The sequence below is a fragment of the Nelumbo nucifera genome, chromosome 4 (assembly GCF_055504915.1).
Source record: "Nelumbo nucifera cultivar China Antique chromosome 4, China Antique-T2T, whole genome shotgun sequence".
Lineage (NCBI taxonomy): Eukaryota > Viridiplantae > Streptophyta > Magnoliopsida > Proteales > Nelumbonaceae > Nelumbo > Nelumbo nucifera.
The window spans coordinates 89,687,044-89,700,428 of NC_142652.1; the positions used below are offsets into that span (position 1 = coordinate 89,687,044).

Sequence of the window (13,385 nt, forward strand, 5' to 3'; positions counted from 1 at the left end):
TACTTACTCAACAATTTTCTGTTTCTTGTTTGTGCTTTAAAAATTCATAAAAATGGATTCTCTTGACAATTTTCTGAATTTTGACAGCCAAGAAATGATTGATGAAGATTATTGGCTGCATACAGGAGACATAGGGTTGTGGTTGCCTGGAGGACGCTTGAAGATCATTGATAGGTGAGATCAAACAATCTCTTTCCATAGTCTTTAAAAGAATGCATATCACATTGCCAAAACTTAGTTTGGACAAAAGCATTTAACATTTAACATTTAATGAAACCTAAATATAATACTTCCCATTTACTTATCATTTGACGCCTAAAGGTCAGAAGCATGACATTTTCTAACAAAACTATTAAACTCAATCTTAAGATCTCTTTTTTCTCACTGGCAACTGAATATGCTTTTATTAAGAGTATTGGTATATGTTCTCTATATGGTATACACTTACACACTACACCCCTTATGTTCCTAAAAGACACTCAAAATAAAGAAATGTTTGCAGGTGGACTCCTCAAGATGTGGTGGGTCTCTTTGATCCAAACTTCTTGAGATAGCCACAAAAAAAAAAAAAGAGCAAGGTTGATGTGGAAATCTGCAAGAACTACCTTGATTTGGACTGTTTGGAAAGAAGAAAGAAATGGAACGATATTCATTGAAAAAGTAGGACAAAATTGGGAATCTTGGTAGTAGTAAAAATAAAAGTAGTACACTTGGTAAAGTCCATGGAGGACTTTCAAAATTTCTCACTAAATGATATACTGATAAAGTGGAAGGAAGTGGTAATGTCTATTATACAGTGTATGCCCTTGGCTCCAATGAAATTGATGTATACTGAGTTCTATGAATTAATTAAAGCAGATCATTATTATTTCATGTTTGTGATTGGTGTGTTTTCTATGTATTACCCCTTAAATTGGACATTTATGGGATTTATGTTAGTTGAGAAAGTTCTCAACCATTGGATAGACTTGGGGAGTCTATCCTGACAAGGCTGACACTGATGTACTGCTAAAATGGTGGGGCATTTTGTCTTAGTTGCTAGGGTTAGGTCCAAGGTACAGTCAATGGGTGTTTATGAGAAACACTGAACAAGGTCCAATTTCCAGTTATGCCTTGGACCTTGGAGACAAATGGGGCAAAAATTGGAAAGTTGCACTTAACCCCAGGCTGGATAATGATATTGCACTAGGTTTTGGACCGGGCTGCTTTTGATATACCAACTAGTGAGATACTCTTAGGGTCAAATACCTGGGTATGTTGGAGCAGTTTTAGAATACTACTTAAGTGATAATCATTGTGACAGGATCAACCCCTTTGTCAAACAAAGAGAATATCAATGTTAACACTCTCTAATGGAAACCTAAGTAGTTTGGGTAGTGGATTTCAACTTGTTCTGAAGTCAAATACCTGGGATCCATTTGAGCAGAGTGTCCTTAAGTAGTTAGGGAAGAGGTGCTTCCCTGTGAGCAGTGTTTGATTATTTTGGGTTGATGAATTTTTTCTTATGTTAGTCCATTATCCTTGGGCTTCATAGGGTGGCCGAAACCAAGTCACTTAAACTTAAGTGTTGGGCCCATACTAAGCCCTTCGTTTGACTCAGGGGTTCACTAGGTTTACCTGGTGGCTCATGCGCTTTCCCTACATGGGCCAAATTCATATGGAACATTATAAGACCTTGTGGGTCCCATGCCATACATTATTCAAGCTCAATAAGACTTGAAACAGTTATGTTAGTGAATCACATAAATAATGGGCCTTAACCCATTAGCTAGTTAGACTAGTCACAAGTTGTCATGTGCTTGGGTTGGATATGGATATGGGTTTGTGTATGGATCTCTCTAATAACTAATATAATTAGAGGTCTAATCAAATCAGATTTGGATAATTCTAGTTACATTAGAATTAGTTTACCTAAAAAGGGAGATAAGAAGTAGAAGTCGACACATGCTTGTGCACCTCATTCTTGCACCTTGTTCTCTACTGAGATTGGCAACAACTTCTAGAATTCAGGATATCATGGTTGAAGGGAACTCTAAAATCATCATATCCTGGATGAAAAGCGAAATGGCTGGACCATGGAAACTTAAGCATCAATCAAGGAAAGATAGTTGGCAGCAGATTTGGGTGCAAGCTTCCATTGGATTCTTTGTTCTGCTAACACACTTGCTGGTTCACCAGCCCATGGAGTAAGTGGACAGGTTTTGGCATGGGGAGAATATCTTTTACACTGTTTCTTTTTTTTTTTTTTATCAATAAGGGGAAATTTTATTAATTTCAAACTGAAGGTATTATATCAAGGTGGCAAATTCTCCACCAAGAAAAACTTTAGAGTTTTGCCCAAAATATTTGTTGTCTAGCAGTCCCTTGTTTAGCTAATGTATCCGCCATCCCATTTTCTGTTCTTCTCACCCATCTAAAGGAAACATTCATCTCCCTTGCTAAAGTTTCTATTTCTGGACTGCATGCTTGTAAATCCATGGGACTTGGGTACTACTTGTCCATGAGATAACCACTTGTTAATCCCCTTCCACCTCCAGGTTATGAAATCCAAACTGTGTAGCAAATTTAAGTCCCTGGATTAGACTAAACAACTCTACTATCAGTGCATCACCATTAGCCACAGGTCATGAATATAAGGCTAGCACCTTCCCTTCTAAATCTCGAAAAACCCCTTCCATCCCAGTTGATGCTTGATTGCCTATGTAACTGCCATCAAAGTTGACATTGTTGTTTTGAGTTGACATTGTTGATTGAACTGTTAAAACACAGAAAAGGTCGAACCTTGCTAGGGTTTAGTGGCTGAAATTTTAAAATTTTGACAATCCAAACATTGAGAATCGAATTCTCCTAGGATCGATCCAGCATTGGATGATTGGATCAGATCATATTTGATTTCAATTATATTAAAGAGCATATTTGAATTTTGATATGGAAACCACAATATGCAACTCCTAGAGTGGCAGCTCACGCCCAAAATTCAATCTCAAATCATCCTCCCAACTGAAGATGGTGTAGTGGAATAGTGAGGTAGATCCTGCAACAAGTTTCCAGCCGATGTGCACTTCCAACTCCTAGAGTGGCATTTTTCTGATGTTTTGCAAGAAAAAACACAATAGAGAAGAAGAGAAGAATAGTTTCTCAAGGGTAGGTCGAACTAGGGTTTTGAGTTGCAATTGAAATATTTAAATACACCCTTATACCTGATTCACCAGGATTCCATAGACTACATCCATCAAAATCCTTAATCCAGCTCCTAGGTGGTGGTGTTCAAGGTGACTTAATTATTAGTCCTTCCAATTGGGATTGATGCTGTTATTGACCATCCTCTATGAATATCATCTATCAAGAAGTAAAAGAACACTCACCCAATATATGACTAATTTCAATCAGTCCCATTAATGAGCCCTTTGATTGAGAACTGGTAAAGAAACTAGCATTTGATTTTTCCTATATAGTTGATGCAGGAGCTGAAGTCAAAATTGGAATTTTATGTATTTCTGTATTTTTGGACAGTAGGGGTATTTTTGTCATTTTGCAATTCTTTGTGGGGTCCATTGATAGGGTTTAATTTGTGTAGTTATAGTTTGTTTATGTTTAAAATTTCAGAGTCATTGCGTAAGTAGGATTAGAGTTATTGAGTATTCTTTGAATTGAAATATGATATGACAGCTTAGTTTGAGTTCTACTAGGATTATTAAGTCTAATAGTTTGACTCCTAAGACTATCATGAGTCTAACTGTTTGACTCCTAGGATTATTATGAGTTTAGAGTCTATAAAATTCTGTTGAGCAATGACTAGAGTGATTCTAGGCACCCTGTGAGTGATTCTTAAGTATTTTCTCTCTTGTTCCTTCAAGAAGCCATTCAGCCATCAACAGCCATAAAATTCTGTTGAAGAAGACCAAACATTCTCTAAGGACTAGAACTGAGCTGGTCCTATATTAGTTGGTATCAGAGCTAATGGTTTATTCACTATGTTTTCACAACGTGACCGATTCTATAGGCCTAGGTATCTTCTAAGCAAGTTTACAAGTTGAAAATCAATGATGATTGGGTTTTTGAACCATATGAAGGGTCTTTGGTTGACTTATTTGAGAAGATGTTGGAAGAAAACAGATCTAATAATGTTAGCTACGGGAGTAAGGTTTTCAAACATGTTAGAAGAGAATGGGAAATGCCAGATTTCAAAGGAGATGATCCACGTGCATTCTTTGATTGGATTGCTGAACTAGAAGAATATTTTGATTGGCATGTTATGTTTGACAAACAAAGGATTAGATTTGCGCACATGAAGTTGATGGGTCATGCTATTGTATGGTGGAGAACACTTGAGCAATGACTAGAAAAAAGAGGCGATGATCCAATTAGTACATGGGCAGAGATGAAGAAGTGTTTTCAAGAAAAGTACATCCCACAAAACTTCATGATGATCTATATATGGAGTTGACTAATTCCGAGCAAAAAAAGTAAAAGGTTACGCTAAATAACTTGGTAGTCAATGGGAAGAAGGTACAAAATTGAAAAGAAGTAGATGATTCCATGCAAGTTGATGCCTATCTGTTTTGGAATGGTAGAATACTGATATATTTCATTCTATTGCCTATTGGCATATTTATACAGTAAGCTGCTGCAATAAATAGAAAGAAGAGAAAATAGAAAGTACAAAAAAAGAGAGAAAGAAATAGAAAGAAAAACTTTCTAAATCAATCTTCCACAATCCTAGGAATATATACAATTCTATTTTCAGATCTGAACCAGTAACCCCACGTTTTCCAACACTCCCCCTCAAGTTGGTGAATAGAGATCCTCCATTCCCAGCTTGGCTATAATTCTCCGAAAGTCTGTACTATTGAGCCCTTTAGTAAGTACATCGGCCAGTTGTCCTTTTGTAGACACATAGGGAGTGCAAATCAACTTGCTGTCCAGTTTCTCTTTTATAAAGTGTCGGTCAATTTCGATGTGCTTCGTCCTGTCATGTTGAACAGGATTGTGAGCAATATTGATGGCTGACTTGTTGTCACAATATAGTTTCATAGGCTCTTCTCGTGGAATCTTCAAGTCTTCTAAAATTATCTTCAATCAGAGTAATTCACACACTCCTTGTGCCATAGCCCTGAATTTTGCCTCTGCACTTGACCGAGCCACTACATTTTGCTTCTTACTCCTCCAAGTGACTAAGTTTCCTCCTAAAAAGGTACAGTAACCAGAAGTGGACCGTCTATCTACAGGAGATCCTGCATAATCGGCATCTGTATATGCTTCAAGAGCTAGTCCCCCATTTCTTTTGAATAAAATTCCTTTTCCTGGATTGGCTTTCAAATAGTGCAGAATTCGATGAGCAGCCTGCAAATGAACTTCTTTAGGATTATGCATAAACTGACTTATTACACTTACAACATATGCAATATCCGGTCGTGTATGTGCAAGATAAATGAGTTTTCCAACTAGTCTTTGGAACATCTCCTTGTCTACACTTGCATTCTCGTTGGCTTCTCCAAGTTTATGATTGGGATCTATAGGCATGGAAGCTGGTTTACATGCCATATTTCCTGTTTCTCTCAAAAGATCAACAACATACTTTTGTTAAGAGATAAAGATGCCTTGTTTAGATTGTGCAACTTCAATTCCGAGAAAATACTTTAGTCTCCCCAAGTCTTTTTTCTCAAATTCTCTGGCAAGGTAGTTTTTCAATGCTTCCTTCTCCTTTTTATCATTCCCAGTAACGATTATATCATCCACATAGACTAATAGTGCAATAACTCCCCCTGAAGCTGTGTGTTTGATAAACAATGTGTGGTCACCTTGACTTTGCTTGTAACCTGTACTCAGCATTACCTTCGTAAACCTTCCAAACCATGCTCTCGGAGATTGTTTGAGACCGTATAGTGCTTTCTTCAATCGACAAACTTTGTTCCCTTTAATGCCTTCTCCAAAACCCGGTGGAATGTCCATGTATATCTCCTCTTCTAGATCACCATGGAGAAACACATTTTTTACATCAAACTGTTGCAAATCCCAATTATAGTTAGCAGCCAACGAAAGTAACACCCTTATTGTATTCATTTTAGCTACTGGGGCAAAAGTCTCCGGATAATCTACCCCATAAGTCTGTGTATATCCCTTGGCTACCGGGCGTGCTTTGTACCTTTCTAATGACCCATCAGATTTGTACTTAATTGTGAACACCCATTTACAACCTACCGTCTTCTTGTTTCTTGGTAGATCCACAACTTCCCATGTGTTGTTTTTTTCTAATGCCTCCATTTCCACTCTCATGGCTTTTCTCCACTCCTTATTAAAAAGTGCCTCGGCTAGAGTATTAGGAATTGGAATGGTGTTAAGGCTGGCTAGAAAACTTTTATGGGATTTAGAGAATCTTTGGAATGATACATATTTGGCTAAAGGGTACAATAGGTGTTTGGTACATTCTGTGGTTCCTTTTCTCAGTCCAATAGGTAGGTCATACTCATACTCATACTCAGACTGTGAAGGTGTAGGTTCAGGTTTTGAGCATCCCTCAGTTCTAGGATTAGGAGTTGAATCTTGGACTTGCACAGGTTGAGGATTTGGATTTTTCCTCCTAGAGTAAACCTGCATATATCTCACATTATCATGCACATCATTCGTAGGGTTAACAGTGTCCGAATTTGGTTCAATGGTCGGGTTGTTTGACTCTTGTTGAGACTCGGGAATGTGGGGCTCAGAGGAATGTGACTTAGAGGGATGTGATTCTTGACGATTGAATGTCTGTGAGGAGGGTATTACATCTAAGGAGAGTAGATCCGAAGCCTTATCTTCCATTAATGAGAGCTCCCCCTGAAGATAAGGTTGAGTGAAAAAAGATTTTCCTTCCCCAAATGTGACATCGATGGAGGTGTAGAATTTTCTGATGGTTGGATGATAACATTTATAACCTTTCTGAGTTGGGGAATATCCCAAGAAGATACACCTGATTGCTCGTGGGTCTAATTTTCCCTTATTATGGACATGAACAAAGGCAGTGCAGCCAAAAATTCTTGGTGTGAGATTATTTGAGGCTCGAATATCAGGGTAAAATTGAGAAAGGACTTGTATTGGGCTTCGGTTGTCAAGAACTTTAGATGGTAGTCTATTTATGGTGTAGGCAGCAGTAAGGACAGCTTCCCCCCAATATTGTTTTGGCACCTGATTTTGAAAGAGAAAGGCTCGGGTGGTTTGCAAAAGATGGCCATTTTTTCTCTCAGCTACCCCATTCTGTTGGGGAGTGTTAACACAGAAGGATTCATGCACAATGCCTTCTTTCTGAAAAAATGGGGACAAATTCTGATTAAAATAATCTGTAGCATTATCAGATCGAAACCTTTTAATTCTCACACCAAACTGAGTTTGGACCATGTTATGAAAGTTGGGAAGAATCGTACCCACATCAGATTTAGACTTAAGAAGAAAAATCCATGTGACCCTAGTGCAATCATCAATAAAGGTGACGAACCATCTAGAACCAGTAATGTTGGGAATTTGAAAAGGGCCCCATATATCCGAATGAATCAAATAAAAAGGAGTTGAAGATCTTTTATTGCTGATTGGGAAAGAAACCCTTTTGTGCTTAGCAAGTTCACAAACATCACAATGAAAGGTTTCAACATCAATTCCTTTAAACAAGGAAGGAAGCATTGTTTTTAAAACAGGAAATGAAGGATGACCAAAACGGAAGTGATGACGCCAAATTAAATCTTTATTGGAGGTAGATAAGAATGACTCATGTGTGACATGCATAACAATGTGAGATGGTTTGCTGGTTGCTTCATGGTAGTAGAGTCCATCTCTTTCCTTAGCAAGTCCAATCTTCTTCCCCGAAACCTGGTCCTGAAATACACAGTAAGAAGGGAAGAACACAACATTGCAGTTCACATCCTGGGTGAGTTTATGTATAGAGATAAGGCTAGTGGATAACTTAGGAACATGAAGCACATTTTTAAGTAATAGGGATGGAGTAATTTGAATATTCCCAATCCCTGCCATTGTGGTGAAAGAACTATCAGCAACAGAAATTTTTCTATTACTTGGACAGGGTGTATTGGTGAGAAAATGTAGTGAAGAGGGTGTCATGTGGTCAGTAGCTCCAGAATCAAGAATCCATGGAAAAACACTAGCCGAGGCATGTAATCCTAGAGATAAAGACTCACCTGAGAGAGCAAGAGAGGTAGAACCACTTCCTGGTTTCAAGGATTTTAGGAAGCTCCTTAGCCTTTCAATTTCTTTATCATTAAATGGTCCCTGACTTGAGTGTTCTTGCTGCGGGGTTGTGGAGACATTATGGGCCTGTTGAACTCCTTTTGAAACTCTTCGATTTCCCCATTCCTTGCTGGATGTGGGAGGTTTCCCATGAAGTTTCCAGCATCGATCTTTCGTGTGTCTGGGCTTCTTGCAATAGGTGCACCAGAGGTTATCGTTAGAGTCACGGGTGGTTGTGTCACGAGCCAAGTTGTGATTGTTCTCACCCTTTGAACCACTGTAACTTCCTCCCTTTGCCACCATGGCTGAACCTTTGGGATCTTTAGGCTCAAGCATGATTCCACGACGGCTTTCCTCAGCTCTGACAAGGGCTATGACTTCATTCAATGGAGGCACTTCTTCTTTGCCAAGAATTTGTATTCGGACCTGATCAAATTCAGCATTCAGTCCGACCAAAAAATCATACACCCTATCTCTTTCAATAAAATTCTTCAAGATTACAACATCATCTGTGCACTTTGTCTCAAGAACCCCATAATGATCAAGCTCATGCCATAAATTTTGCAGCAGATTTGCTTACTCTGTAACACTCTTGCTCCCTTGTTTGGCCGCCACTGTCTTCACTTTGACCTCATAGACACAAGCAGTGTCATGGGCTTCGGAATAGGTTTGTCGGACAACATCCCAAATAGCCTTTGCAGAGGGAAGAAACATACAAGTATCACTGATCTCGGTGTCATTGAACTCCACAACCATGACATAATCATGGAGTCCTCTTCGTCCCAAGCATCAAAATTTGGCTTGCCCAACCTTGGTCCTGTTCCAAGGAGGTGACTAATTTTTCCTTTTCCCTTCAAATAGGTATGCACTAGTTGTGACCACTTCAAGTAATTCTGGCCTTTCAGTCTATATGTTGCCTGAATATTCTGCAAATCACCAGTGTGAGGATGAGAACTTGTTGCTCCTTCATCGGTTTGGACAGGAGCACTTGTTGCAGTCATGTCGGACATTATTAATGGAGGAAAAATAAGGCCAGCAGGAAAGGAGAATAAAGGAACACTTCTGGTTACATATCACCACTGAAGGCCAGAAGAGAAAAACACAAAAAACTGGCAATGAAGGCCGAAAAAAAATCTCAAGGTTGACAAACCTAGAGCTCTGATACCATGTTTTGGAATGGTAGAATACTGATATATTTCATTCTATTGCCAATTGGCATATTTATACAGTAAGCTGCTGCAATAAATAGAAAGAAAGAAAAGAAAATAGAAAGAAGAAAAAATAGAAAGAAGTGAAAATAGAAAGTACAAAAAAAGAATGAAAGAAATAGAAAGAAAAACTTTCTAAATCATTCCTTCCACAATCCTAGGAATATATACAATTCTATTTTCAGATCTGAACCAGTAACCCCACGTTTTCCAACACTATCCTAGAGTGGAAGTTGAGGATGAATCTAAAGAAGAAGAATTTCAAGCTATAGAAGTTGTAGATATCAAAAATCAAGAGGGTGCAGGTAGGGGTGTCCACGGTTCGATTAACCGAACCATGGGCAATTTTTGTAAACCTCTTGGCAATAAATCCGATTGAAAAATGAGGAAGAAGAGAAGAGAAGGGAAGAAGAGAGAAGAGAAGAAGAAAGAAAGGAAGAAGAAAAGGTTTGGAGCAATGGAACAGTGCTGGCGGCGCCAACTTCTATTATATTATATAGGGCGATAGAAATAAGAAGGGAAAAGACACCTGTGCCCCTGCTGTAAGTGAAGTACAATAACATAAAATAAAAAAAAAGGCTTTAACTAGCCAAACTGACCCTTACACAAATAACTAAATTATTTCAACACTCCCCCTCAAGTTGGAGCATAGATGTCAATCATGTCTAACTTGTCACACAAATCATTGTGCCGCACATGATGAAGACCTTTGGTGAAGATATTTGCAAGTTGTTCTTTTGAGCTGACATATGGAGTACACACTTCTCCATTTACAAGTTTTTCTCTAATAAAATGCTTGTCCACTTCAATGTGTTTTGTCCTATCATGCAGGACTGGATTAGCAGCAATATTGATGGCAACTTTATTGTCATAGTAGAGTGACATAGGGTTGCTCACTGCAAAACCCAGTTCACCTAACAGATTTCTTATCCACATGATTTCAGCAACCCCATGAGACATCGCTCTATATTTTGCTTCAGCACTAGATCTAGCCACCACACTTTGTTTTTTACTTCTCCATGTGACCAGGTTTCCTCCTACAAAGGCACAATACCCACTGGTAGACTTTCGGTCATCAACTACCCCTGCCCATTCAGCATCAATATATACTTCCACCTTTAAGTGTCCATGTTTCTGGAACAACAAACCAGCTCCAGGAAACTTCTTGAGGTATCTAAGGATCCTCTCTGTAGCTTCAAAGTGAGTTGTCCTAGGATTGTGCTTGAACTGACTAAGGACACGCACTGCATAAGCAACATCAGGCCTGGTCATAGACAAATACAAGAGTCTCTCTACAAGTCTTTGGAACTTCTTCACATCTTTCAAAAACTCTCCCTGACTGTCTCCAAGCTGATGATTATATTCAATTGGTGAATCAATTGGTTTTACCCCCAACTTGCCTGTATCTTCTAGTTGATCTAGTACATATTTCCGTTGGGAAATAAAGATGCCCTTGTGAGAACGAGCAACTTTAATTCCAAGGAAATAACGTAAGGGGCCTAGATCTTTAACCTCAAATTGAGTGGCTAAGAATTTTTTTTGTCTCTGTATTTTAGCCTCCCAATATCTTGTGATTACTATGTCATCCACATACACAATTAGAGCTGCAATTTTCCCTTCACCTTTTTTCACAAATAGAGTGTGATCTGACTGACATTGTTTGAACCCTATCTGTTGAACCGCTAAGTGGAACTTACTAAACCAGGCCCGAGGTGATTGTTTCAACCCATTTAAAGATTTTTTTAACATGCACACTTTTTGTTCACTGCCTTTGGCACAAAAACCTGGAGGTTCAGTCATGTACACTTCCTCTTCCAAGTCACCATTCAAGAAAGCATTTTTGATGTCCAATTGGTGAAGTTCCAGTCAAGATTTGTTGCCAATGAAAGAAGAATCCTGATAGAGTTCATCTTGGCTACTGGAGCAAAAGTGTCTGCATAGTCCACTCCATATACCTGTGTAAAACCTCTTGCTACCAGTCCTAGCCTTGTACCTTCAACAGTTCCATCAGCCTTGTGTTTCACTGTGAACACCCACTTGCAACCCACTGGTTCCTTCCCATCAGGAAGATCCACCAACTCCCAAGTGCCATTTTTGTGTAATGCATCAATTTCTTCCTGCATGGCATCTGTCCATTCAGGTTTGGATAAAGCTTCCACCACATTCTTAGGAACGGGGACACTATCCACAGAAAAGAGGATTGCACGGAATGAAGGTGAAATGTGATCATAGGACACAAAATTAGAGATAGGATGATTAGTGGTACAAGATCTAACACCTTTCTCTTAGCAATAGAAACATCAAGATCATTAATGATAGGGGAATCAATATTGAGTGAACAGGCATATCAATAGGAGCAAGTGTACCTGGCTGATGAGAAGGATTTGCCTCTGGCGAATCCGATGATGTTGGTTGCATAGTGTCAGGTTCCACGGCTCTTGAACTCTGCTGGCTTTTATGGCAGTAATGAAAGACACGGAATGGAGGAGGATCGGGTAGAGGAGGTAGTTGAGTTTGAGCTACCTGTTTCTCCTCATCCCTACTCTCCACTAAGGAGAAACCGAGAAGAAATGTTGATTCTCAAAGAAGGATACATCGATGGAGACATAGTACTTGCGAGAGGTAGGATCATAGCAACGATACCCCTTTTGACATAAAGGGTAACAAAGGAAAACACAAGGAATAGCCCGAGGATCAAGCTTACCTCAAGTAGGGGACAAGTTATGGACAAAGCAACGACACCCAAAAACACGCATCGGAATGGTGGACAACGGGGCTGTAGGAAACAGAAGCTGATGTGGGGCCTTATACTCTAGTAATCGAGATGGCATACGGTTGATGATGTATGTAGCACACAAAACTGCATCCATCCAAAAATGTTTTGGCACATTCATATGAATTAATAAGCCACGAGCTACTTTGAGAAGGTGACAGTTCTTTCATTCAGCAACACCATTTTGTTGGGGTGTCCTGGCACAAGAGCTTCGTTAAAGTGACCCACTCGAAGCAAAAAACTCCGTTAGATCACTATGGAAGTATTCCTTCGCATTGTCCGACTGGAAGATATGGATTTCGGTTTGGAACTGAGTGAACACAATGCGTTGAAAGTCTTTCACAATTTTTGGCACTTTATCTTTAGATCGCATAGGGTTAACCCAAGTGTATATAGAATAATCATCAATCAAGGTAATGAAGTACTTATATCCAGCCTTAGTAGGTAAAGTAACAGGGCCCCAAACATCAGAATAAACAATATGAATTGGAAATTCAGATCTTTTATTTCTCAAAGGAAAAGAACTTCTACAATGTTTACTCAATTGACATGTCTGACACTGTAACTAACTCACTAACAAGGACTAAAACAACTCTGGGAACATAACTTTTAATGACTCAAAAGAAAGATTACCAAGACGACTGTGCCATAAATAGGCTTGACTCTCACTGGACGAACTCATGGACTCTGTAGCCACAATACCAGCTTTATTCTCCAACACGTAGAGACCATCCACCATTCTTCCTCTATCAATCGTCTTCCCTAAGGTCAAATCCTGAAACACACATGAAGACGGAAAGAATGTGACTGAACAGTTCAAGGAGTGAGTAATACTAATGGACAGCAAATTTATAGGTAATTTCGGAACATGCAATACATTAGAAAGGGTAAGGCCGAGTGGGAGAGGAATGGTGCCTTGTCCAGCTATGGTAGAGAAAGAACCATCAGCTAGTCTTACCTTATCTCTCCCAGAGAGAAGGTTATATGTCTGAAATAAATTTGACTTACCGGTCATGTGGTTTGAGGCTCCGGAGTCAATAACCCAAGGAGAACCAGTGGTATGAGATGACACATGGAAGGCAGTGGTAGCGTACCTGATGTAGACGTGAAAGAGGTAGAGGGAGTAGGACCAGAATCCATCTGGCGGAGAGTCCTACCATACAATTCCAAATAGTCACGAAAGGAGTTGA

General features: G+C 39.3%; 1 protein-coding gene across 3 annotated transcripts in view; it reads left to right on the forward strand.

Moving 5' to 3' along the window:
* The window catches only part of LOC104612087 (long chain acyl-CoA synthetase 7, peroxisomal), a 117,060-nt gene that overhangs the window by 68,037 nt on the left and 35,638 nt on the right, over positions 1 to 13,385 (forward strand). For all 3 annotated transcript variants that reach the window (XR_016085130.1, XM_010279405.3, XM_088902393.1), the window contains exon 18: positions 88 to 174. Coding sequence is in view for 2 of the 3 variants with exons in the window: in XM_010279405.3 (XP_010277707.2) it covers positions 88 to 174 (87 nt within the window). In the remaining variant the exon portion in view is untranslated. The remainder of the gene's footprint in view (positions 1 to 87; positions 175 to 13,385) is intronic.